We start from the raw sequence: 23,789 nt of genomic DNA on the forward strand, positions 1-23,789 counted from the left end.
GTCGATTATTGCAAGAATTCGGGATATCTGTTTCTGGCGAGCGATTGCCTTCCCGTACGGGAGACGGATCGCCATCACGGTTTCCAGAATAATACACATTGGTATGAAACGTATCAATATGTATATACGTTTCCAGTTGCTGAACGCGATCACCGGCCGCCTGGCAATTACTCCCTCATGGCTGTTTAACGTATCATTAGCGCGTGCAAACATACTCGAGAAATTTAGGTGTCTCGTTATCACGCTCCCTGTTGCATTATATTGTATCATACGTACGTTTGTCCATTCCGTTTGGATAATATTCGCGCGACGAAATTGTTGAGATGCTTGCCTACTCATCCTCGTCTTTATAATAAATTTTCTTCCAGTCGTATCTTATATATATACTCGAGGCAACGCTCACGATCGATCGAAACTTTAAGGGAAGAAAAGTTGTGACGAGCAACGATAGAAAGTTCGTTGAATCGAACACTCGATCGATAATATATAGAAAGATGACGGTTGAATTTGCGACGAGACTGCCTTCTCCCTCGCGTCTCCGTCAGAAAAGAGACAAGTTTTCCAATCGAAGGACAAGAAGGAGGAAGAAAGTTCGAAACGGTACTTTCGATCGAGGCATCTCGATAATCGTACGAACGACGAATACACACCGGTGCAATTCGTATGCAAACGTGTAAACGTGGAAATCGGGGGAGGGGATACGGCGGCAGAGGCGAAGGAAGGAGGGACGCGATGGGAAACGTTTGGGCCCTTGAAGCGTGTTCCTTCGTCGTGCGATTCGACGCCGGCCGGAGCGAGCGAGCGAGCGGCGAGTCTCCGCCTCGGGCGGTGTAGAAAGCTGGATGGGATTAGGGTACCTATTACGAGATTCCTCGGATCTTGGTCTACCTGTTCCTCGATTTCCTGTACTCGAATTCGCTCGGGCCGGCGGACGATCCGTCGGTGCGTTCAATTCGGGGGGAAGAGAGGGCAAGGAGGAGGAGGAGAAGGCGCTGGAAGAAGGGGAGAGGGATGTTGAAAATCGTGTAGCGTGAAAGCTATTCCGCCCGCGGATATCGTGAAAAAGATCATGGAATTGATTTCGAGGCTTGGTTACCGCTCGTTGCTTTTGATAGTCCACACGTATCGTATGGGAAAATCGGTGGATCGTTAATGGAGGGATGCGGAAGGGACGAGAACGTTTCGATTTCTTTCGGTAATCCTTTGTTTCTTTAAACGATTTCGCGATGGTACCATCCTCCTCCGGATCGAACGTTTCTTTCGAACTTTAATTAATTCGCGATGGACGGATGACGGATGAGGGAGAAAGAGAGAGAGAGCGCGTAGAAACGCGTGTCCGACCAGTAATCGCTCATTCCACTCCGCGCTTCTGTCACGTATTCGCCGTGTACCAAACGAGATAACAACCGCATCGTTGTCCCGTGTTTACAACGCGGTAAAAATTGATCGAGCCTTATTAAACTGGGCCGACTGTAGCGCGAATGGCCGCTTTCTAGCCGGCTTATTATCATATTTGTCCTTAAACCGGCATGCGACCGGCGAGCGCGGTTGATGTTACGCGTTCCGCGGCACCGGCAAGAAAGCGTCAGCTATTTCAATTACGGTATCGGGCGGCTGTTTCGATTTTCTCCGGGGAAGGGAGGGAGGGGAGTTAGAGGGGCGGAGTTTAGAAAACAGGGAACGGAAAAACCGGCTCGCTTAATCGATCTTTGATCGCTTAATCGAGGCAACCGATGCCACCGGGTTGCGACATCCGACAGGTAGAAGGAGACGAAGCGCGAGCCGGGGATCAAGGATCGAGAAAGGCCTGGAGCGCGAGGTTTCTTCGTTCGATCCAGCTTTTTCCCTATCGGATCCATCGCCGATCCGTCTCATCCTATTCCGTAACGCCATACGGGGCCCTGTTATTTCTCCCCTGTTGCCGGGTATGGCGAACGAGATTCTTCTTGCGCGTCAACCATTAGCGACCACGAATTTTTAATCGGTCGTGTGTACGGGTCTCCGCTATCCCGAGACAGACACGAGAAGACGGAATACCTTGCGGTCTCGAACGTGGATTTACGACGTCGAAACGGACGAAGATCGCGCGGACCGATATTTGCCAGCCGTTTCCCACGAGCGTTTCTCGAGACGGGAGATTGCCACTTCTATCGCAGCCAATACTACTACTCCTACCTAGCCGAGGCAGTAAGCCCGCGAAGAAAACCTGTCCTGGCGAAGTTTCTTCTCGATCGAGCGCACACGCTTCAGCCTAAGCGACCCTATTAGTCGCCGGTTATCTTCCTCGTGACGTGACGCGTCGTAGACACGGTGACCCCGGTAAATCCTTTCTCTTGGACGTGTCGACCGGTTGCAGGCCTCCTCGCGCAGCTGACTCCTCCGAGGTGGCGGCCGCTCCGCTGTATCTGTGTGTACGCGTTTCGCGTTGAAAACGTGTCTCCCGTGTCTGATTTAACGCCTGCCGACCATGTTTCGATGCCTCTGCCGTTTAACAACGGCGAGGAGATAGGATTCTCCTCTCCGTTTAGGAAAACGAGTTACGTTACGCAAACTGGGAATCGTCGAGCCGGTAAATAATTTCGTCTTACTCCCGGCTTGAAGGGAGAACGTGTTCCTTATAATTGGCCCCTCGTTAACGTTCATCCTCCGTGTCTTCTAAATCGAACGAAGTCTTAAAAGTCTGCCTCGATCGATCCCAGCGAAAAAGGAAATTCCACCGTTTGATCGTTCAATTACGCTTCGATTTCTACTACGGTTGCCACTCACACATACACACGGTTCTTTTATTCTCGGTGGAGAAGAGCAGCGAAATTTTGATTGACACGAAGAGGGTGGTGGAGGGAGGGGGAGGGTGGAAGGGACGAAGGACGAATGGAGGAATATCAATTTAGCACGTAAGTAGTAATTCGTGGCATCTCGTCTCCGCTCTTCCGTCGTTGCTCTTGATATGTTGCGAATCGTCAATGCACCTCTCTTCCTTCTCTTCCACGACAATAAGTGAGTGAGTGAGTGGATTAAGCGATGAACGGTTTCCGTTCTGAAAGAGAGAAATTAATCCCGATCGAGCGATCCTCGAGGACGATCGTTGCGGCACGAGCGTAGAAAGAAACGTAGTTTTTTTCCTTTTTTTTTTTTTGTTCGTTGATGTAGCGACTTATACAAAGTAGGTAGAAAAGTGATAAAAATTCATGTGTACGATAATGTACGTATAATGTACGTGTATAACGTGTAATGGTATATATCGTCGTTATATTTTTTTTTCTTTCTTTCTTTCTTCCTTCCTTCCTTCCTTCCTTCCTTCCTTCTTTCTTTCTTTTCTTCCTTTTGTGCATCATTTTGCGTAGCACTTATATTACCGTCGGCTAGGATCACCACCTAGTCGTGATTTTAATCATCCTTCGTATCGTACGACGCCTTGTGGGAAGGCATAACGAAACACGCTCGTTTCTCTCTCTCTCTCTCTCCTGTCTCTCTCTCTCGCGAAAGGGGAAATCCTTGGAACGTTCGTTTCAAGCTGCCGCTGCTTCCTCCACCGGAGAGAAGCCCTCTTTCTCCCCCTCCCTCCTCCTCCGCCCCGAGAATCCGCCCCGAGAAACCGGGTTCCACCTTCAATCGGTCGTCGGGCGTCGATACTTTCGATAGCAGATAGAATAGTTATTACATCGTTACACTGTTAAAATAGTAATAGCGGTAATATAATAATAATAATAATAATAATAATAATAATAATAATAATAATAATAGTAACAATAGTAACAGTTGTCAGGGCGGGTAGTCACAGTCTGCCCGCTGACACATCACGAAGACACGCGCCCCGTTCCATCCACCCGTCTCTCATCCATACACGCACAGGGAACTTTGTCTTAAATTTAGCGACAAACCAACGTCTTCCGGCTCGTCATCCATTCGCGCGTGCATCCACCCAATGCGTCCACCTGCGGCGCGATGCTCGATCGCGCCACACGCGTCGTTATATATCTCGCTAAAACATCCAGAACGTGAGCCTCGAGAGAAACAGGACCTCTTAGACTTCTCATTCGCTCTCTCTTCCTCTCTCTCTCTCTCTCTCTCTCTCTCTCTCTCGAGATTCGTGTTTGTACCCCCTTAAGGCGACTATTCTCACGCGGTGTATCACGCGTCGATTCACTCGTGCGAAAAACCATATAAAGGGTATACACGCAAGAAGAAGATGGTAAAACCTACGTGGACGTGTAAGAGAGAAAACTTAAAGGAAACTTAAATCGGAGTAGTACGCAACCGCACAAGATCTCAAATGATGAAATTGTTCTACGCGGCGAGTAGAGCAGCCTTGGCGCAGGGCTTGGCTCGCATTGAAAGGCGATTAAACGGTAGACTACCGACGAACATGGTCTCGATCATGGGCGGCGCTGGGACCAGATCCTCAGTTTTAGGTAAAAGATACGCTGGAGCCCCTGCACCGACAGACTCCTCAGTTCCGGCAGTTTACCTAACAAACGGGACAGGTAGTGCGCTTCCTCTGCGCCTCGGCGTTATAGGTGACGTGATCGCGAAGAGACGAGATTATTTTCGACTGTAGCTGCTCATGCGATGAGGCTCCTTCAGGCCGTACCTTGCTGCAATTTCAAGCAGAGAAACAGATGCCGTATTTTATCAATCGATGCTTTCGACCCGGCGAGTGTTAGATTATAATTATTCTCTACATTATTGTAATTAATCGGAGGAGGACCGCGAGGATCGCGTCCTCCCAGATTCGCCGGCCAATTCAAACGGAGGGATAAATGGGGGGGCGGTGTTGCGTGCAATCGACGTAATTCGGCTTATCGTCGTTGAACCGATCGGCACGCACGCTCCGAGTCGCGAGGAAAATCGCGTCGACGTGTATATCGCGTGCAACGCGGCCACGAACGATCGCGGTTTCTTTTCGTCGTCTCGTTAATAAGTAAACCCGGCCGATCGATAAATAATTTATCCGGCAGACGGTCGCGCTTAATGGATAATCATCGAGGATGGCGGGGAGAGGAAACGAGGACAGGGCGGGTGGGGAAAAAAAAATCACGTGATGTATTTTCTTTGGAAAAGGAGGAGGAGGAGGAGAGAGGATTTCGCTTCTGTTCGAAACTTACCAGTAACGAGGGTAAGAGCGCAGAGGCAAGCGAAAGCGCTAGCGTCTACGTCGGAAATGTGAAGAGCTTTGCTGAATTCGAGAATACTGTGGAGCCAATCGCCGAAGCTACGCTGACACTGTTCCAATGCCAGCACCACGCCGTTGCAGAACGTCAGCTTGGTGTCCTCAGGTTTCGTACGGTACGCCAATCGAAGAACGAACAGTTCCAGACTGGCCGACTGGAAAGTAACTCCTACGGGGAGAGGAAGAATCGCGAGAACAGCGTGTTAGACGGTATATTATATCAGGTGTACGTATATATTATATATATATCAGGTGTATAACATACATATATACGATTGATATTTGCGAGTGGGAATCGAAATACGAAGAAATTGTTTCGAGAAAAAGCAGAGAGAGGAAAAAAGAGAAAAAGAAAAAAGTTATTTTCCCGTGTGGAGCTAGCGCAGCAGCTAGATAACCGACCAATCGGATACACGTCGATTAGACATGTCGTAGGCTCGTCAGGATTGACCTTTTAGAAAATGTACAAGCTATCGATCTCTTTAATGAAACCTTCCCTCGCGGATATTGTCTGCACGTCCATACATAATAAACGATATAACGCAGCCCGCGTATAGATTTATATGACGACACGAGAAATTATCCGAGAGAGAGATAGATAGACGAAGAAATTAAAAGGAATAATAATTAATAATGAGGGAATAAGGTGTACAAACCTGATCTTCCGCGCACCAAGTCCGTGAAGCCGGGGATTTTATCGGCAAACGTTCGAATCACATCGATGGACGTGGTAAGAAGATTGTAGAATTGTTGCGTCTTTTCTGCCTCTGTGATGGGTGGATCGCCAGGGCTTGGTTGCCGGTATTGCGAGTAATCCAAGCTTGCTTGATCGGGTGTCGTGGTCCAAGTGCGCGCGGACCAAAGCTGTGATCAGGGAGACGGGGGAGTCGGTGGTGATTCTTGCGGGGATTTTGGCTTCGATGGTAATCTACCTCGGCGACCTTTCAAGGAATCCGTCCTCACCACCTGGACGAAAACAAAATCAAATCTATCTATTCAAGTGAATATTCCATTCGAGCGGTAAATTCTTCTTTTTTTTTTTCCTCTTCTTTTTTTTTTTCCCTAACGTTCGCCATTTGTGAGAAAAACCGCGGCGAGAAAGAGCGGGAGGTCGAATAAGAGAAAGATACTATTTATAGACGCATCACGATTTTTCTTCGTTGCGTTTATCCAAGTCTTCGTTCGAGCCTTGGGAATCGTTATATTGCCGATCGATCGACGCGTCTCGTATGCAGATACGCCTAACGACGATGACGACGACGACGACGATGACGACGAGAACCGTTGGTAACCGGTGGTGGGTGAGCGTGCGTGCGTGAGAGAAAGTAGGACCGTGTGTCTTGCAGCCGTACGCGACACATAATCGCCGTACCGAGATATCTTCGATTTAAAGCTCGCATCTGTTCGCCCACACGAGCCGAGCGTCTCACCGGTTTCACGATCGTAATTAACCCTTTCACTGGTGAGTAGGGACGGTCGTGTGCCGGCATCTCTCGTGTGTCTCGCCTCTTTCCTCCTCGCCAATCCTCCGATCGAATTTTTAATCCTCGAGAGTTTGTGCTTTCTTTTTCTTTTTTCTTCTTCTTCTTTTTCCAAAGATTATTTTTAACGAAGCTGTTTCAAAAGCAATGGATTCGTGCAATATTCATGTACGTAACGTTATTAAACTTGTGACAGGTCGTTCTCGGAATTTTAAGATATTCGAGAAATTTAAAACTCATCCTTATTCGCGGGTGATAAGGGATGATGAGATTTTATTTTTATCGTTGTGAAAACTTCGATTTTTCTTTCCTTCTTTTGATAAAATTTCTCGCGATGAAAGTGATTACGCACTGTTGCTTATTATTATTTCGCTTTGTGGAAATCTTAAAGTAATTGCTCCTCCATTAATGGTATTACTTCTCCTCGGATATTTTTCTAAATCCTATCCATTTTCGATAAGATCGTAGAGAAAATCGAAGATTCGAAAATTGGATTAGAATCCCCTAGTAGAAAGAACACGTTTAACTCGTACGATATTCCATTAATCCCACGTGTCGAGTTTTCAGTGTCGAGTTACCGTGGAAAAAACGTTGAGAAGATTTTGAGAAATCAACTTTCACCGTTTAATCGAAATAATTTTCATTTTTCCACCATCGCACGATCAAGAGAGACAAAGAGAGAGAGAAAGAGAGAGCTCCCTTCTTCCCAATGTTTTATCATCCCAAACTGAATAATCGCTCGGAAGAACTACTAGGCAGAAAACGGATGATCTATGAATCAATTAATCTGCGAGTCAATTTCGAGGGTATTAAAACGCGAGATGTGTACCTCCATTAATCTAACCGCGATTAAATATCATATATCTCGGCGTAAGCGTGGAAAGTAGCGTACCGGTATTATGAATCACGCGGACGACGAATCGGACGTAAATTAATTTGAAAGTTTCCAGGCAACGTGCACTCTAAAACTGGTCCAACGTGTGCGCAGTCGGTGCAGCTTTCTCTTTCGCAGAATTTAGCAAAAGACATCGGTGACATCGTAATTAGTATTACGAGGAAGGAAGGAGAGGCGTCACTTCGCGAAATCTGAATCATCCTCGCGACGACGAGGGTGCGTTTATTACGAGCATCAATTAGAAGCTGTTTCGCATCGAGCGATCGAATTATCAACCGCTTCGTAATTCGTCGAGCAAGAAGAGGACAATCCTCTTACCCGTACGAAAAGCGGGATTAAACGGCAAAGAATCCCAACGTGTTAATCCGTTTATCAAACATTCGTTCGAGCCTGATTTCTCGAACATTTACCTTTCCTATTCAAAGATTTCACTAACGTTATTTCGCGCGAAACGTGTACGAGCGTATCGTAAACATCTCTAAACAACGATCCTGAAAAAAAACGAATACACCCTCCTTTATTCGCAATCGAATCTTTCTTTTCCCCTTCTTACTTTTTCTTCTTTTACTCTCGAGACGCGGAAAGAGCGAAATCCGCCGGTTTTTACGGTCGAGAATTCGAGAGAAGAAACACGGCTCGGATCACGGATCCGTGAAAGCAGGGCCAGGAAAGCTAGGCAACGAAACAAATTGTCCAGATACCCTGGAAAGATTAGATACGTTCCCGGTGGATTGACCTCTCCCGATAAAAGGCTGGCTCGCCGGCAACCGCGGCCAATAAGAATACAAAGGCAGCTCCAGACGCTCGCGAGCTAGTCGCGGGCTCGCGTGGTCCGGGTTAGAGTGCGGGTTTACGGTGTCGAACGAGGTGAAAGAGGAGTCGTGGTACGCGAGGGAGAAGGAGGAGAAGGAGGAGGAGGAGGAGAGAGAGAAAGAGAGAGAAGGAGGATACGCTTGCGACACGCAGGCTCGAGCAGCTAGGCTGATAGGTAGGTAGGTAGGTATATCGCCCCCTGACCCCGAACAACTACCGTGAGACCGGCTTAGCTCCGCTCTTAGGAGCACTCTCCTTTGCTCTCTCGGCGTGCACCGCGCGTATGCACACACGTACACGCACGCGTGTTGCACAGGCGCCGTGGAATAAAGAAGCGGGAAGGGTATCGTGACACGACAACGAGAGAAGAAGAAGAGGAGGAGGAGGAGGTAAAACGAAGAGAGAAGAAGAGAGGAGGAGAAGGGGACGAAGGATGTGTGACTCGTGGGTGCAGCTGCAATGCGACCCGGCTGCATTCAGTGGCACACAGGACGATACTTTTCGATGGCGCGCCAGTGTGATTATCCTTCACACGCGAACAACGGAATGAATTTCGTAATAATCGCAAGCATCGCGATCGAGAATCTTCCTTTCGGATTCTTTCACCTTTCTTTAATTTTCAATTTTCTTTCTCTTTCTCTCTCTCTACTGAATCGTTAGGGGGTTTACGGTGTCGAACGGTAAAATATTCGAAAACAATTAAACGTCGAAGATTTTTAAGAGAAAGTTACGCGTGGACGTCGTTTGACAGCGGCGGATGAATCGTAATCGTGAGCTTGCCGACAACTGTCGAGAAAATATATATATGTATGTATATAAAAAAAAAAAAGAAAGAGAAAAAAAATACAGGTTCTCACGGAGTTTAATGACTTTTGGATATTCCCTATTGCTAATCGTACGATAGGAGAAAGTATCCGCAACGTCGATACTTAGAAACGATGTAAGCTGTTCCCTCGCTCCTCCACGGACGATGCCTCGAGCCATGACACAAAATCGGGCGAAAGAGGATCGCGTTCCGCACTCGCAATGTGTATCGAAAAAACGGTACGAAATTACCACGCAGGGAGAGACGCACCACCCCGGCCGAATCTCTCTCCGGGAAGAGAGAGGTCGGGAGAGGCTCTCTAAACAGCTTGGAAAGGGAAAAAAATCGTCGGTTGCGCGGATGGATCGTGCGGATCCATATCGTTGGCCGATATATTGGGGCCCGGGCCCGGGCAAAAAGCCCCGGTAAATTATCGACCATCCGGAGGACGAGGAGGAGAGGAAGGAGCGAAAATGGTTATGCATAAATCAGTAGGCGAGAAAAATGTCGGACAATAATTACAGGCTGTGGAATTTTACGAGGGACTGTCTTAACGCTCGGCCTGAAAACGAAGAACAAACACGACGGGACAGTAATGATTCTCCGACGAGTAATTCACTATCGAGTTAATCGAGGGTCAATTCCTCTGGTCATCGGTTTTTTTCTTCTTTCAACCGGTTGATGGAAAAGACAACAGGAAAAACGGAGAACGACGATGGACGGTGAGTGGGGGAGGGGGGAGGGAGAGGGAGAGGGAGAGAGAGAGAGAGAGAGAGAGAGGAGGAGACGCGTGGACGAAGAGGAACGATGCTCGAGCGTAGGCAACTTTTTCTAGGCGTCGCGTAAGCAATCATCTTGCATACTTCGGATGAAAGAATAAGCAAATAGAAAACCAGCCGTGCCGCATGCTGCCGGCGTTGCAATTATATTTCCAGTGGCGCATCGCGTTGTGAAATTCGACATAATTTCGTCAGACCGCGAGGAGGAGAGGAAGGAAGATTCGGAGCCGGGTGGGACGAAGAGGGGGACACGTTTAGAAATTGACGAGGGAGAAGAAGAAGAAGAAGGATGTACACGTACACGGGTACACATATGTAGAGAGCGCGCTGAAAATGGTTCGTTCGAGCGAAACGAGCTCCACCCACATCCTGATCTTCGCATGCGTGTTCCACTCTGCTCTCGTAGTATCGATCCTTCGATTCCTCTTTCGCTCGAAGAGGAAGACAAAAGAGACGGGGGAGAATCGCGAGGTACATGCCTCGTCAGGCGTCGAGATCACCGAGATCCCGGGGTATTCCCCAGATTTCCTTGTTTCCGTGAAAATTCTGCCACGATGTTATCGACAGAATTGACTCCACGTGAACAAAGTTGTCGCTAGCGTTTGCACATATATTACGTATATTACGTTATAGCACTCGTGAATATGCCAAATATATCTGTTCTGTGAAACTTGATCGTTCGAATTAAATGTAAATTACTACTATTTCCTCGTGAAATATGTTTCGTATATATATATGTACGATACATATATGTGTACGAACGAAATTTCATCATTGATCGAGAAAAAAAGAGAAAAGAAAATTAATAGCAATTTCCGCTCTCTTCGTTTTTTCGATTATTCCTCCATTACGGTATTTAGAAAAAAATTAATTAAAATTTTTACGATACCGATTACCCGCGACCCGTCGCGTTATATATAGATTTTTCGCGATTGATGGACGCGAGGATGAAGGATGGTGAAAAATTATTACGAAAGAACGGATTTACCTTCGTGTCCGTGTGTGGAGAGAAAGAAGAAAAGAGGGGCACGCGTGTTACGAGACGATTCAACGTGTTTAGCGCGACTATCGCCTCGAGATCCGCGCATCCTACAAAACCATGGTGGACAGTTATGCAAGAGGCTGTTCGGCGCGTCCGTTCCGGCAGGTTCGACCGGTCTTAATCGCAATCGAGTCGTCCAGCCGACTCCGTCCGATCGAAAACTAGTCAGGTTTAGGATAGAAACGGTCCCCGAGACACGCTCTCCGGCCAGTCGACTTACCGGCCAGTTTGAATATTAATTAACTATTTTCTATCGGCCACGTGTCGGATACCACGCTTCGATATCACGCGTCGCACGCTGTGTCGGCCGCTCGAATGAAAAAAAAAAGAAAAGAGAGAGAGAGAGAGAGAGAGAAAAAACTAGTCCATTTGCATTCGTAAGAAGGAGAGTTTTAACGAGACTGGATGGAAAGCGAACCATATGCAAATGCTGCGAAACGTTGGATTCTACGGTTGACGTATAATTGCTTCCAGATTTGGGACGAAAAACTTTTCTTTAAGTATCCAGTTCAGATTCGGGACTTGGTCGGAACGGAGATCGTCTCCTCTGGGTGATCGTTTCGAATTTTCTCGATCGTAGCGAAGAGAAAAGAACGGGTTGAGAAAGAATCTATTCTTTCCTTCGTTCGGGAAATCGTGTATATATATATATCTCAATCGTGGAGAATAATAAGCGGGAATAAAACGGATCGAATAAAAAGATTGAAATATAGGATTTTACGTATATTCACGAATCTGTTGAAATTCCACGGTGAAAGGTTCCTAGGTTGGATAGCTATCCCGTTTTATTGGCGCGTTCGATCATTCGAACGGCTTTATTCACCCATAAATTGCACCATAGTCTAAAAGGCTTATCTGCTACATAAATTAGACATTCAGGTGCAAATACGGTGTGTTTATGCCACGGTTCGAGCATCTCAAGGCTGAAGCGTATCGGGATTAGTATACATTTAACGTTCCTTTCTTCGGTTCTTCTTTCTCGCGCTATCCACAAATCCTTATTACAATCAAGGCTTCGCTTCACGGTACTTGACATTTGCCAGGTCGTTTCGATACTTCGTCCATTCACTATTCCCCGTGCGGCGAAACGAATCCTCGAGCGTTGATTCGCTCGAAACGAGGCGTCTCTTCGACACGCGAGAGGCCGAGATCGGCAATTTACGATTATCACGCGTAATCCCATCGATTTCCAGAAATAAAACGCATCGTTCCACGCGACAGAAGCATCGAAGATGGCACGTCCTCGAGGACGAGGCGAGGCTACGTCGCGGCGCGACTCAAGGACGACCACGATTCGTCGTCCCTCGTCCACCATTAAATACGGCGTCCACGTGCACGCTCGCGAATTCGCATCCACCAACACGCGATTCCGGCCGCCCGATTCCCCGGTTCATCTCGGCCAATTTCTCGTCTCGGTGTGAGTCGTCGCGTGTATGCACACACGCGCCTCTACGTGTACCGTTCTACACCATCGTAGTCCTGTGTATCGTCCAACCAATCCGTCCCCTCTCCCCGCCGCAGTTACGGTACCGGTTGCTCGTCCTCTCACTCTCCACCGGCCAGATATTATACACCGACACACGCGCACCAAACACATTACGAGTGTGACGTATCTTCGTTTAATTCAGAATGCAGAAACGAATTTCAAACGAGTGGCGTGGCCACGGAAAGTGAAATCCACAGAAGGAAGAGGAGGAGGAGGAGGAGGAGGGGGATAGATCGACGGATGGATTTCTCTCCGGCCGTGCGTATGGAAGATGTATATTCCGGAACAGGAGAGAGAAGAAATTTCAATTTCGATCGGACCAGATGTCTCGCTTTCGAAGAAAATTTATCCTCCTCCTCGACTGGTCGAATAAACCGTTAGACGCGCAAATATACCAGTTCCTTGCGTAATCGAGTTTTTAACCAGTTAAAAAATTCGTCGGCGATTGCACAAGATCGATGCATATAAGCGACACACGTGAAAAACAGGATTAATTTGTGCAGCACAGAAGGTGGCACGTGTTTGCACGAGTTTATCGCCGCTCGATCGTTCAACCGAACGGTTCCATCAATTACCCGATTCCTGTAGGTTCGCGTCGCTCCAACCGTTCTCGACGACAGCTCGTCTCCTCGAGCCGAGCCACAGCGTTCGCCGTCACCGAGAGACAACGCGGATCCTCTCGGGAATCGAGCGATCTCTTTCTCTCTCTCTCGGTTTGAAAAAGCGGAGATCTTTATCGGTTCAATCAACGCCGCACGAGGCTGTAATCGCGCTTCATCGAGACGAGTCTCGCGCCTCGTGATCGTGGGGGGCTTCCAGCCCCCTGGTAGCTTTTTGTCCGCTCTTCTCCACCGAGAATAAAAGAACCGTGTGTATGTGTGAGTGGCAACCGTAGTAGAAATCGAAGCGTAATTGAACGATCAAACGGTGGAATTTCCTTTTTCGCTGGGATCGATCGAGGCAGACTTTTAAGACTTCGTTCGATTTAGAAGACACGGAGGATGAACGTTAACGAGGGGCCAATTATAAGGAACACGTTCTCCCTTCAAGCCGGGAGTAAGACGAAATTATTTACCGGCTCGACGATTCCCAGTTTGCGTAACGTAACTCGTTTTCCTAAACGGAGAGGAGAATCCTATCTCCTCGCCGTTGTTAAACGGCAGAGGCATCGAAACATGGTCGGCAGGCGTTAAATCAGACACGGGAGACACGTTTTCAACGCGAAACGCGTACACACAGATACAGCGGAGCGGCCGCCACCTCGGAGGAGTCAGCTGCGCGAGGAGGCCTGCAACCGGTCGACACGTCCAAGAGAAAGGATTTACCGGGGTCACCGTGTCTACGACGCGTCACGTCACGAGGAAGATAACCGGCGACTAATAGGGTCGCTTAGGCTGAAGCGTGTGCGCTCGATCGAGAAGAAACTTCGCCAGGACAGGTTTTCTTCGCGGGCTTACTGCCTCGGCTAGGTAGGAGTAGTAGTATTGGCTGCGATAGAAGTGGCAATCTCCCGTCTCGAGAAACGCTCGTGGGAAACGGCTGGCAAATATCGGTCCGCGCGATCTTCGTCCGTTTCGACGTCGTAAATCCACGTTCGAGACCGCAAGGTATTCCGTCTTCTCGTGTCTGTCTCGGGATAGCGGAGACCCGTACACACGACCGATTAAAAATTCGTGGTCGCTAATGGTTGACGCGCAAGAAGAATCTCGTTCGCCATACCCGGCAACAGGGGAGAAATAACAGGGCCCCGTATGGCGTTACGGAATAGGATGAGACGGATCGGCGATGGATCCGATAGGGAAAAAGCTGGATCGAACGAAGAAACCTCGCGCTCCAGGCCTTTCTCGATCCTTGATCCCCGGCTCGCGCTTCGTCTCCTTCTACCTGTCGGATGTCGCAACCCGGTGGCATCGGTTGCCTCGATTAAGCGATCAAAGATCGATTAAGCGAGCCGGTTTTTCCGTTCCCTGTTTTCTAAACTCCGCCCCTCTAACTCCCCTCCCTCCCTTCCCCGGAGAAAATCGAAACAGCCGCCCGATACCGTAATTGAAATAGCTGACGCTTTCTTGCCGGTGCCGCGGAACGCGTAACATCAACCGCGCTCGCCGGTCGCATGCCGGTTTAAGGACAAATATGATAATAAGCCGGCTAGAAAGCGGCCATTCGCGCTACAGTCGGCCCAGTTTAATAAGGCTCGATCAATTTTTACCGCGTTGTAAACACGGGACAACGATGCGGTTGTTATCTCATCTCTCTTCCTGCGAGATTTTCTATCAATATATAATTTGGACGGAAAGGGAACGAGTTTCGATTTCGAACTCCTCGATATATAGACATCCGCGATTCGCGCAGAAAATCGAACGTACCACATTGCAACATTCAATTTTATTTTTGACAAAAATGACAAAAAAAAAAAAAGACGATTCAAAAAAAAAAAAAGTGAAATCATCCGTTGATTGAACATTTATTATTACATCGAGGGAAGAGGATAAAATACACCTAATGGAATTGGCCTTTTTTTTTTTTTTCGTTTTACAGCGATGACAATTAATTAAGTAACAACAATACTACGACCTCGTTTCTTCATTCGAGATATTTCTACGTTCGAACGATCCGAGATTCCCTTGTTCTTTTTTCTTTTTTTTTTGTTTTTTTTTTTCTTTTTATTATTTCATCCTGTTTCGTTCGTGTATCACCCTCCTCGCTTTTCTCTTGCCCCCCTTTTCTTTCATTAAATCTAGGATTGCTTGATCATTTCCTTGAATTTCTTCTTGCTCTATTTTTAATCACCTCCCCTCGCGATCGCGGGGGAAGGCGCGCGCGAATTACACGTAAAAAAAAAAAAGAAAAAAAAGAAAAAAAAAAAAAGAAAAAAAAAGAAACAATGCAACGCCGATCAGCGTTGAGTCCAGGAAAGATCTGATGGATTCGTAATCGGAGAAAACGTCAATCACGAGATAAATCGTTTCCGCTCCAATAGGGGATTGGAAACTTGTCGCGATGCTTGTCGTTTAATTTTCTTAAGTAATAGGAACAAAAATATTCTTCTTCCCCCGTTGCCTGCATGCAACGAGATAAGAAACTTAAGTACTCTCGAATTATTCATTAAGCGTTCGTTAATCACAATTAGCCTAATAGCACCGTTTTTTTTTTTTAATTTGACGAAATTCCTTTTCAGCCTCTAAATCTCTTCTGGACTCGATGCGTATACGCTATACGCATATACGCGAAGGAAACGCACGATTATTCTTTTTTCCCCTTACGGCGTGTAATCCGAAAGGTGTGTGTGTGTATGTGTGTGTGGATCAAAAGTATCGATAATGCTTCCTCGGAAAGGATGCATCAATCGTGTTAATCCAATTGACGAGATTTAAAAAAAAAAAATAAAAATCGACGGATCGTCCGCTTCCTATCGCGTTATCCTAATTTTTTCGAAACGGGAACAACGAGATTGTCCCCGTAATTCGGATTACTTGTACCTTGCTTTCTTGCCGGGCATTATATTGTTCTTCCGTTTCACCGTACATCTGCGATCGTATCCATCCGCAAACGTTTTCGCACACGCGTGGCCAACACGAAGCGCAGTTTTTACACGGAGAAAAGCGTGGTTAAATCGCTACCGGTCGCGAGCGTTCACTTGAAAATTTCAATTACTCATCCGATTCAACGTTGAGCTTGAACGTTGAATCACTCCTTTCTCCGTGTACTTCTCTTCCGTAACGAGAGAGATCGTTATACGGAAGCTCTTGCATGGCTACTAGGGATCGATAACTCTTACGCAAGGACCGGTAACCGAATAAACAATGGATCGAAAAATGAGATGTTGAGAGAGGAGGGGGGAAAAAAAAGAAGAAGAAGAAGAAGAAGAAGAAGTAGAAGAAGAAGAAGAAGAAAAAGAAAGAAAAGGAATAGAAAAAAAAGAGAAAAAAGACGAAGCTCGATTTTTAGAAGGAACTATGATTGCGCAGAAATCGAACGAGGAAAATCGAGAATGAATCGAATCCTCTATTTCCTTGCATTGAACGAAGCATTGAACATTTGCGGATACACACGGCGAGTATAACATATACACATACAATTATTTTATATTCTATTGTGCACATTTAATTATGTATCGTGTTAACGTGTTTTCTGCCTCTCGATAAGTTAAAAGATTTCACGAATGGCGAAGATTTCACGCCACGTGGATTTTGTGCCTTTCTGAAATTAGGTGCACTAAGAGATTTGTATATGCGATCGTGTGATAAGTAAACGCTGTTTATCTCGGTTTACTTTTTTTGGGCTGTACTTTTTAACGTTGACGTTAAGTGGTATACACATAAAAGAGGAAAGTATTATTGCCGAACAATAGTTAGGGTTGCCATTCATATAGAGTGCCCGTGATGGAAAGATTGCGTCAACCCAACGATTCCTCGACATATTCGTCGATCCTCGACATATTCCTCGAGATGGTATCATCGTGAATCCTTCCATCTGTTCCATCCCCTCGCTTGGAGTCGCGAGTCGGTGCAATCCGTTCCACTATTGATAATTTTTTTTTTCTCTCTCTCTATAATATATCCAAAGAATATATACGTACGTGTATACATATGCATATACACACACACACGTATATATATCTTCTTTCTTGACGAATATATTGCAGCGGCGAAGAAGTGTGCTTTGAACGTCGATCATGTTTCTTACGCATTTAGCAATAATTAATGGTAACACAAAGGTGGTAGTAAAAAGGTAGCGGATGGTAACAGCGGTAGTAGCGACAATAACGCTATAAGATCGTAACGCTAGCGGTAAGTAGTAGTTAATTAATATTAAGTAATTAAGTAGCAAGTAATAATATAAGTAGTAATAATAGCGGCGCGGTATACGTATAAATAGGATTTTCTACGTTAGTTTGATTAAAAATAAATGTCATAACGTAATAGGTAACTTTATGCCGGGCCCGTAACGAAGCCGTAACTGCCGATCGGTCGGTGGATCAGGAGAAAAAAATCGACGAAATTCCGCTTATTTTTCGATAACCTCCTCCCTCCTCGATCGCTTTCGTATTTTGGACGCGGATCGAGCAGCCGAGCCGGCCTCGATTCGGGCCCTACCTCATTCTTCTTCTCCCTTAGCTGTCTAAAAAAAAATCACATTAACGCAAGAATCATAGTGTGGTAATTGTTCGGACCGAAAACGGGTCCCGACCACGTGACTTGGAAGACACTCACACGTTTCCAATGATACTAAATTCCATGCGATCGAGGGTCAAGAGGAAGGGAAGCTAGGGAGCACCTATTGGCCTCGGATCGATGAAGCTAGTAAGCCGAAGGATACGAGTCACGAATGAATACAGAGAATCGGGAGGGATGGAGGGAGGGAGGGAAGGAGGAAGATGGGGGAAAGATAGCGGAGATTCTAAGTGAGAATTTTTTTGTTTCCTTTTCCCTTCTTTTTTTTTTTTTTTTGTTTTTTTTTCTTCTTCTACTTTCTTTTTTTTTTTTTTTTAGCATCATCGCTACGTTCGAGTGTGATCACAGTCACGACCTACGTATATCTAAACTGTCAACACGGAAGAGCGAAATTTTGATTGACACGAAGAGGGTGGTGGAGGGAGGGGGAGGGTGGAAGGGACGAAGGACGAATGGAGGAATATCAATTTAGCACGTAAGTAGTAATTCGTGGCATCTCGTCTCCGCTCTTCCGTCGTTGCTCTTGATATGTTGCGAATCGTCAATGCACCTCTCTTCCTTCTCTTCCACGACAATAAGTGAGTGAGTGAGTGGATTAAGCGATGAACGGTTTCCGTTCTGAAAGAAGAGAAATTAATCCCGATCGAGCGGATCCTCGAGGACGATCGTTGCGGCACGAGCGTAGAAAGAAACGTAGTTTTTCCTTTTTTTTTTTTTTGTTCGTTGATGTAGCGACTTATACAAAGTAGGTAGAAAAGTGATAAAAATTCATGTGTACGATAATGTACGTATAATGTACGTGTATAACGTGTAATGGTATATATCGTCGTTATATTTTTTTTTCTTTCTTTCTTTCCTTCCTTCCTTCCTTCCTTCCTTCCTTCCTTCTTTCTTTCTTTTCTTCCTTTTGTGCATCATTTTGCGTAGCACTTAATATTACCAGTCGGCTAGGATCACCACCTAGTCGTGATTTTAATCATCCTTCGTATCGTACGACGCCTTGTGGGAAGGCATAACGAAACACGCTCGTTTCTCTCTCTCTCTCTCTCCTGTCTCTCTCTCTCGCGAAAGGGGAAATCCTTGGAACGTTCGTTTCAAGCTGCCGCTGCTTCCTCCACCGGAGAGAAGCCCTCTTTCTCCCCCTCCCTCCTCCTCCGCCCCGAGAATCCGCCCCGAGAAACCGGGTTCCACCTTCAATCGGTCGTCGGGCGTCGATACTTTCGATAGCAGATAGAATAGTTATTACATCGTTACACTGTTAAAATAGTAATAGCGGTAATAATAATAATAATAATAATAATAATAATAATAATAATAATAATAATAATAGTAACAATAGTAACAGTTGTCAGGGCGGGTAGTCACAGTCTGCCCGCTGACACATCACGAAGACACGCGCCCCGTTCCATCCACCCGTCTCTCATCCATACACGCACAGGGAACTTTGTCTTAAATTTAGCGACAAACCAACGTCTTCCGGCTCGTCATCCATTCGCGCGTGCATCCACCCCAATGCGTCCACCTGCGGCGCGATGCTCGATCGCGCCACACGCGTCGTTATATATCTCGCTAAAACATCCAGAACGTGAGCCTCGAGAGAAACAGGACCTCTTAGACTTCTCATTCGCTCTCTCTCTCTCTCTCTCTCTCTCTCTCTCTCTCTCTCTCTCTCGAGATTCGTGTTTGTACCCCCTTAAGGCGACTATTCTCACGCGGTGTATCACGCGTCGATTCACTCGTGCGAAAAACCATATAAAGGGTATACACGCAAGAAGAAGATGGTAGAACCTACGTGGACGTGTAAGAGAGAAAACTTAAAGGAAACTTAAATCGGAGTAGTAACGCAACCGCACAAGATCTCAAATGATGAAATTGTTCTACGCGGCGAGTAGAGCGCAGCCTTGGCGCAGGGCTTGGCTCGCATTGAAAGGCGATTAAAACGGTAGACTACCGACGAACATGGTCTCGATCATGGGCGGCGCTGGGACCAGATCCTCCAGTTTTAGGTAAAAGATACGCTGGAGCCCCTGCACCGACAGACTCCTCAGTTCCGGCAGTTTACCTAACAAACGGGACAGGTAGTGCGCTTTCCTCTGCGCCTCGGCGTTATAGGTGACGTGATCGCGAAGAGACGAGATTATTTTCGACTGTAGCTGCTCCATGCGATGAGGCTCCTTCAGGCCGTACCTTGCTGCAATTTCAAGCAGAGAAACAGATGCCGTATTTTATCAATCGATGCTTTCGACCCGGCCGAGTGTTAGATTATAATTATTCTCTACATTATTGTAATTAATCGGAGGAGGACCGCGAGGATCGCGTCCTCCCAGATTCGCCGGCCAATTCAAACGGAGGGATAAATGGGGGGGCGGTGTTGCGTGCAATCGACGTAATTCGGCTTATCGTCGTTGAACCGATCGGCACGCACGCTCCGAGTCGCGAGGAAAATCGCGTCGACGTGTATATCGCGTGCAACGCGGCCACGAACGATCGCGGTTTCTTTTCGTCGTCTCGTTAATAAGTAAACCCGGCCGATCGATAAATAATTTATCCGGCAGACGGTCGCGCTTAATGGATAATCATCGAGGATGGCGGGGAGAGGAAACGAGGACAGGGCGGGTGGGGAAAAAAAAAATCACGTGATGTATTTTCTTTGGAAAAGGAGGAGGAGGAGGAGAGAGGATTTCGCTTCTGTTCGAAACTTACCAGTAACGAGGGTAAGAGCGCAGAGGCAAGCGAAAGCGCTAGCGTCTACGTCGAGAATGTGAAGAGCTTTGCTGAATTCGAGAATACTGTGGAGCCAATCGCCGAAGCTACGCTGACACTGTTCCAATGCCAGCACCACGCCGTTGCAGAACGTCAGCTTGGTGTCCTCAGGTTTCGTACGGTACGCCAATCGAAGAACGAACAGTTCCAGACTGGCCGACTGGAAAAGTAACTCCTACGGGGAGAGGAAGAATCGCGAGAACAGCGTGTTAGACGGTATATTATATCAGGTGTACGTATATATATATATATATATCAGGTGTATAACATACATATATACGATTGATATTTGCGAGTGGGAATCGAAATACGAAGAAATTGTTTCGAGAAAAAGCAGAGAGAGGAAAAAAGAGAAAAAGAAAAAAGTTATTTTCCCGTGTGGAGCTAGCGCAGCAGCTAGATAACCGACCAATCGGATACACGTCGATTAGACATGTCGTAGGCTCGTCAGGATTGACCTTTTAGAAAATGTACAAGCTATCGATCTCTTTAATGAAACCTTCCCTCGCGGATATTGTCTGCACGTCCATACATAATAAACGATATAACGCAGCCCGCGTATAGATTTATATGACGACACGAGAAATTATCCGAGAGAGAGATAGATAGACGAAGAAATTAAAAGGAATAATAATTAATAATGAGGGAATAAGGTGTACAAACCTGATCTTCCCGCACCAAGTCCGTGAAGCCGGGGATTTTATCGGCAAACGTTCGAATCACATCGATGGACGTGGTAAGAAGATTGTAGAATTGTTGCGTCTTTTCTGCCTCTGTGATGGGTGGATCGCCAGGGCTTGGTTGCCGGTATTGCGAGTAATCCAAGCTTGCTTGATCGGGTGTCGTGTCCAAGTGCGCGCGGACCAAAGCTGTGATCAGGGAGACGGGGGAGCTCGGTGGTGATTCTTGCGGGGATTTTGGCTTCGATGGTAATCTACCTCGGCGACCTTTCAAGGAATCCGTCCTCACCACCTGGACGAAAACAAAATCAAATCTATCTATTTCGAAAGATCCTTCTAACATTTCCTCTTATTCCTTCGTCCTCCCTTCCTTTTTCTCTTTCTATCTTTTTCCAGAGAGAGAAAACACTCACTTCCTTCACCATCCCGACCATCAAGCACTTCTGGAAGCGACAAAATTGGCAACGATTCCGCCGGCGTTTGTCAACGGGGCAAGCTTTCTCGGCCAGGCACACGTATTTCGACCCCTTTTGCACGGTCCTCTTGAAGAATCCTTTGCAACCCTCGCAGGTACGAACGCCGTAGTGTTGACACGCTGCCGTGTCGCCGCACACGGCGCAAAGTTGGCTGGGGCTCGGCGGTGCTCGCTCGTTCCCGGTTCCGCTCCCAGGCGATGGGGAGCTGACGGAGCTCCCTGTCCCGCCGCTGCCGCCGCGCGCCTTCGGGGATTCCGTGCTCCCGCTACTGTCGACCAAACGCACAAGCATCTTCGTCAAATCTCCCTCGAAAGGGATCCAGTCGAAAGGAATTATTCGTCAAACGAGAGAATCGAGAGAAGGGAAGTCTATTGATTGACGATAAACTTGGACTCCGAGGATCGAATCGAAACGACTTCGTTCGATATTCGTCTATTAATATGTATTTACCTCGCAGACTCGGACCTCTGCGTGGGCAGAGACGCCCTCCGTGAACGAGTCGTCCCCACGACCACGTTGTCAACGGCAGGGTAAATGTCGGTCGGTGCGACGGGGGTAGCGCCGGCCGCGATGCTCGGCGGCGGGCCGTACACCATAGGGACGCTGACCGCCGCGCCGTACGGCGAGTCTTGGCGATGGTTGGCCGGCGAGGGGACAGCCGTGGTCGGGGTCGGGGCCGTCTCGGTCGCGAAGTAACCCTGATGATGGTGGTGCTGCTGCGGCGGGGGCGGCGCGGGCTGCTGCTGCTGGGGATGATGGTGGTGCTGTTGCTGGGGCTGTTGCTCGTGGTAGGGCAACGTGGGCGAGAACTCGGTCGGATAGGGGCCGGTCGCGCACGGATACACCGAGTTGTCGTAACACTCCCCCTCGTCCATTTTGATGCCAAGAACCTGAAGCTCCTGCCTGGTGTACCGTTGAGCCGTGTAAGTCTCTTGGAAGCTCGGCAGGGGCGTTGAACTGCGTCGAACAGACAGATGTAAACGGACGATGGAAATGTCAAACTACCATTCGACTATCGTGAATGAGAATCGAGCACAATTTTGGCGAGTAAACAGGATTCGTACAAATTGTCACGATACGATCCTATCAGCTGATTATCATTAGATTTATCATTAGAAGCGATAGAATCTACGGATTCTATTCGGTTGAAGGATGAAATGCAGAAGCAAAGGTAACTGTGTACCTGAGCGAGTCAGGCTGGACGTCTTCGGGAAGTGGCGCTGCCGGCGGAGGCGGCTGCGGTGCCTGCTGATGATGCTGCTGGGCCTGGGCCGACTCGTCCCCCGTCGGCACTCCCTGCGGATTGCCCAGCTGCAGTTCTGGAAACGGGTCCATGCTGGGAGTTAATCGAGGGTCAATTCCTCTGGTCATCGGTTTTTTTCTTCTTTCAACCGGTTGATGGAAAAGACAACAGGAAAAACGGAGAACGACGATGGACGGTGAGTGGGGGAGGGGGGAGGGAGAGGGAGAGGGAGGAGAGAGAGAGAGAGAGAGAGGAGGAGACGCGTGGACGAAGAGGAACGATGCTCGAGCGTAGGCAACTTTTTCTAGGCGTCGCGTAAGCAATCATCTTGCATACTTCGGATGAAAGAATAAGCAAATAGAAAACCAGCCGTGCCGCATGCTGCCGGCGTTGCAATTATATTTCCAGTGGCGCATCGCGTTGTGAAATTCGACATAATTTCGTCAGACCGCGAGGAGGAGAGGAAGGAAGATTCGGAGCGGGTGGGACGAAGAGGGGGACACGTTTAGAAATTGACGAGGGGAGAAGAAGAAGAAGAAGGATGTACACGTACACGGGTACACATATGTAGAGAGCGCGCTGAAAATGGTTCGTTCGAGCGAAACGAGCTCCACCCACATCCTGATCTTCGCATGCGTGTTCCACTCTGCTCTCGTAGTATCGATCCTTCGATTCCTCTTTCGCTCGAAGAGGAAGACAAAAGAGACGGGGGAGAATCGCGAGGTACATGCCTCGTCAGGCGTCGAGATCACCGAGATCCCGGGTATTCCCCAGATTTCCTTGTTTCCGTGGAAATTCTGCCACGATGTTATCGACAGAATTGACTCCACGTGAACAAAGTTGTCGCTAGCGTTTGCACATATATTACGTATATTACGTTATAGCACTCGTGAATATGCCAAATATATCTGTTCTGTGAAACTTGATCGTTCGAATTAAATGTAAATTACTACTATTTCCTCGTGAAATATGTTTCGTATAT

At 47.4% G+C, this 23,789-nt stretch overlaps 1 protein-coding gene and 1 pseudogene across 1 annotated transcript; both read right to left on the reverse strand.

The window, feature by feature from the left end:
- Positions 1-4,287: 4,287 nt before the first annotated feature.
- LOC113219208 lies at positions 4,288-6,570 on the reverse strand (annotated as a pseudogene).
- Positions 6,571-14,919: 8,349 nt separating this feature from the next.
- On the reverse strand, positions 14,920-22,899 carry LOC551232 (probable nuclear hormone receptor HR38). The gene is made up of 6 exons (XM_026444653.1): positions 22,748-22,899; positions 22,015-22,521; positions 21,502-21,832; positions 21,072-21,380; positions 20,349-20,583; positions 14,920-19,836 (listed from the first exon to the last, which is right to left on the reverse strand). The coding sequence occupies exons 1-6, from the start codon at positions 22,897-22,899 to the stop codon at positions 19,580-19,582; spliced, it is 1,791 nt and encodes a 596-aa protein (XP_026300438.1). The 3' UTR covers positions 14,920-19,579.
- Positions 22,900-23,789: the final 890 nt, after the last annotated feature.

Source organism: Apis mellifera, linkage group LG13, assembly GCF_003254395.2.
Source record: "Apis mellifera strain DH4 linkage group LG13, Amel_HAv3.1, whole genome shotgun sequence".
Taxonomy (NCBI): Eukaryota; Metazoa; Arthropoda; class Insecta; order Hymenoptera; family Apidae; genus Apis; species Apis mellifera.

Coding starts and splice junctions, on each gene's coding strand:
- LOC551232 (XM_026444653.1), bottom strand. CDS start 22,899: ATGGACCCGTTTCCAGAACTGCAGCTGGGCAATCCGCAGGGAGTGCCG. Junction 21,381..21,501: donor TGGTCGGGATGGTGAAGGAA/GTGAGTGTTTTC, acceptor GTTTTCGTCCAG/GTGGTGAGGACGGATTCCTT. Junction 20,584..21,071: donor ACTTGGTGCGGGAAGATCAG/GTTTGTACACCT, acceptor CTCTCCCCGTAG/GAGTTACTTTTCCAGTCGGC.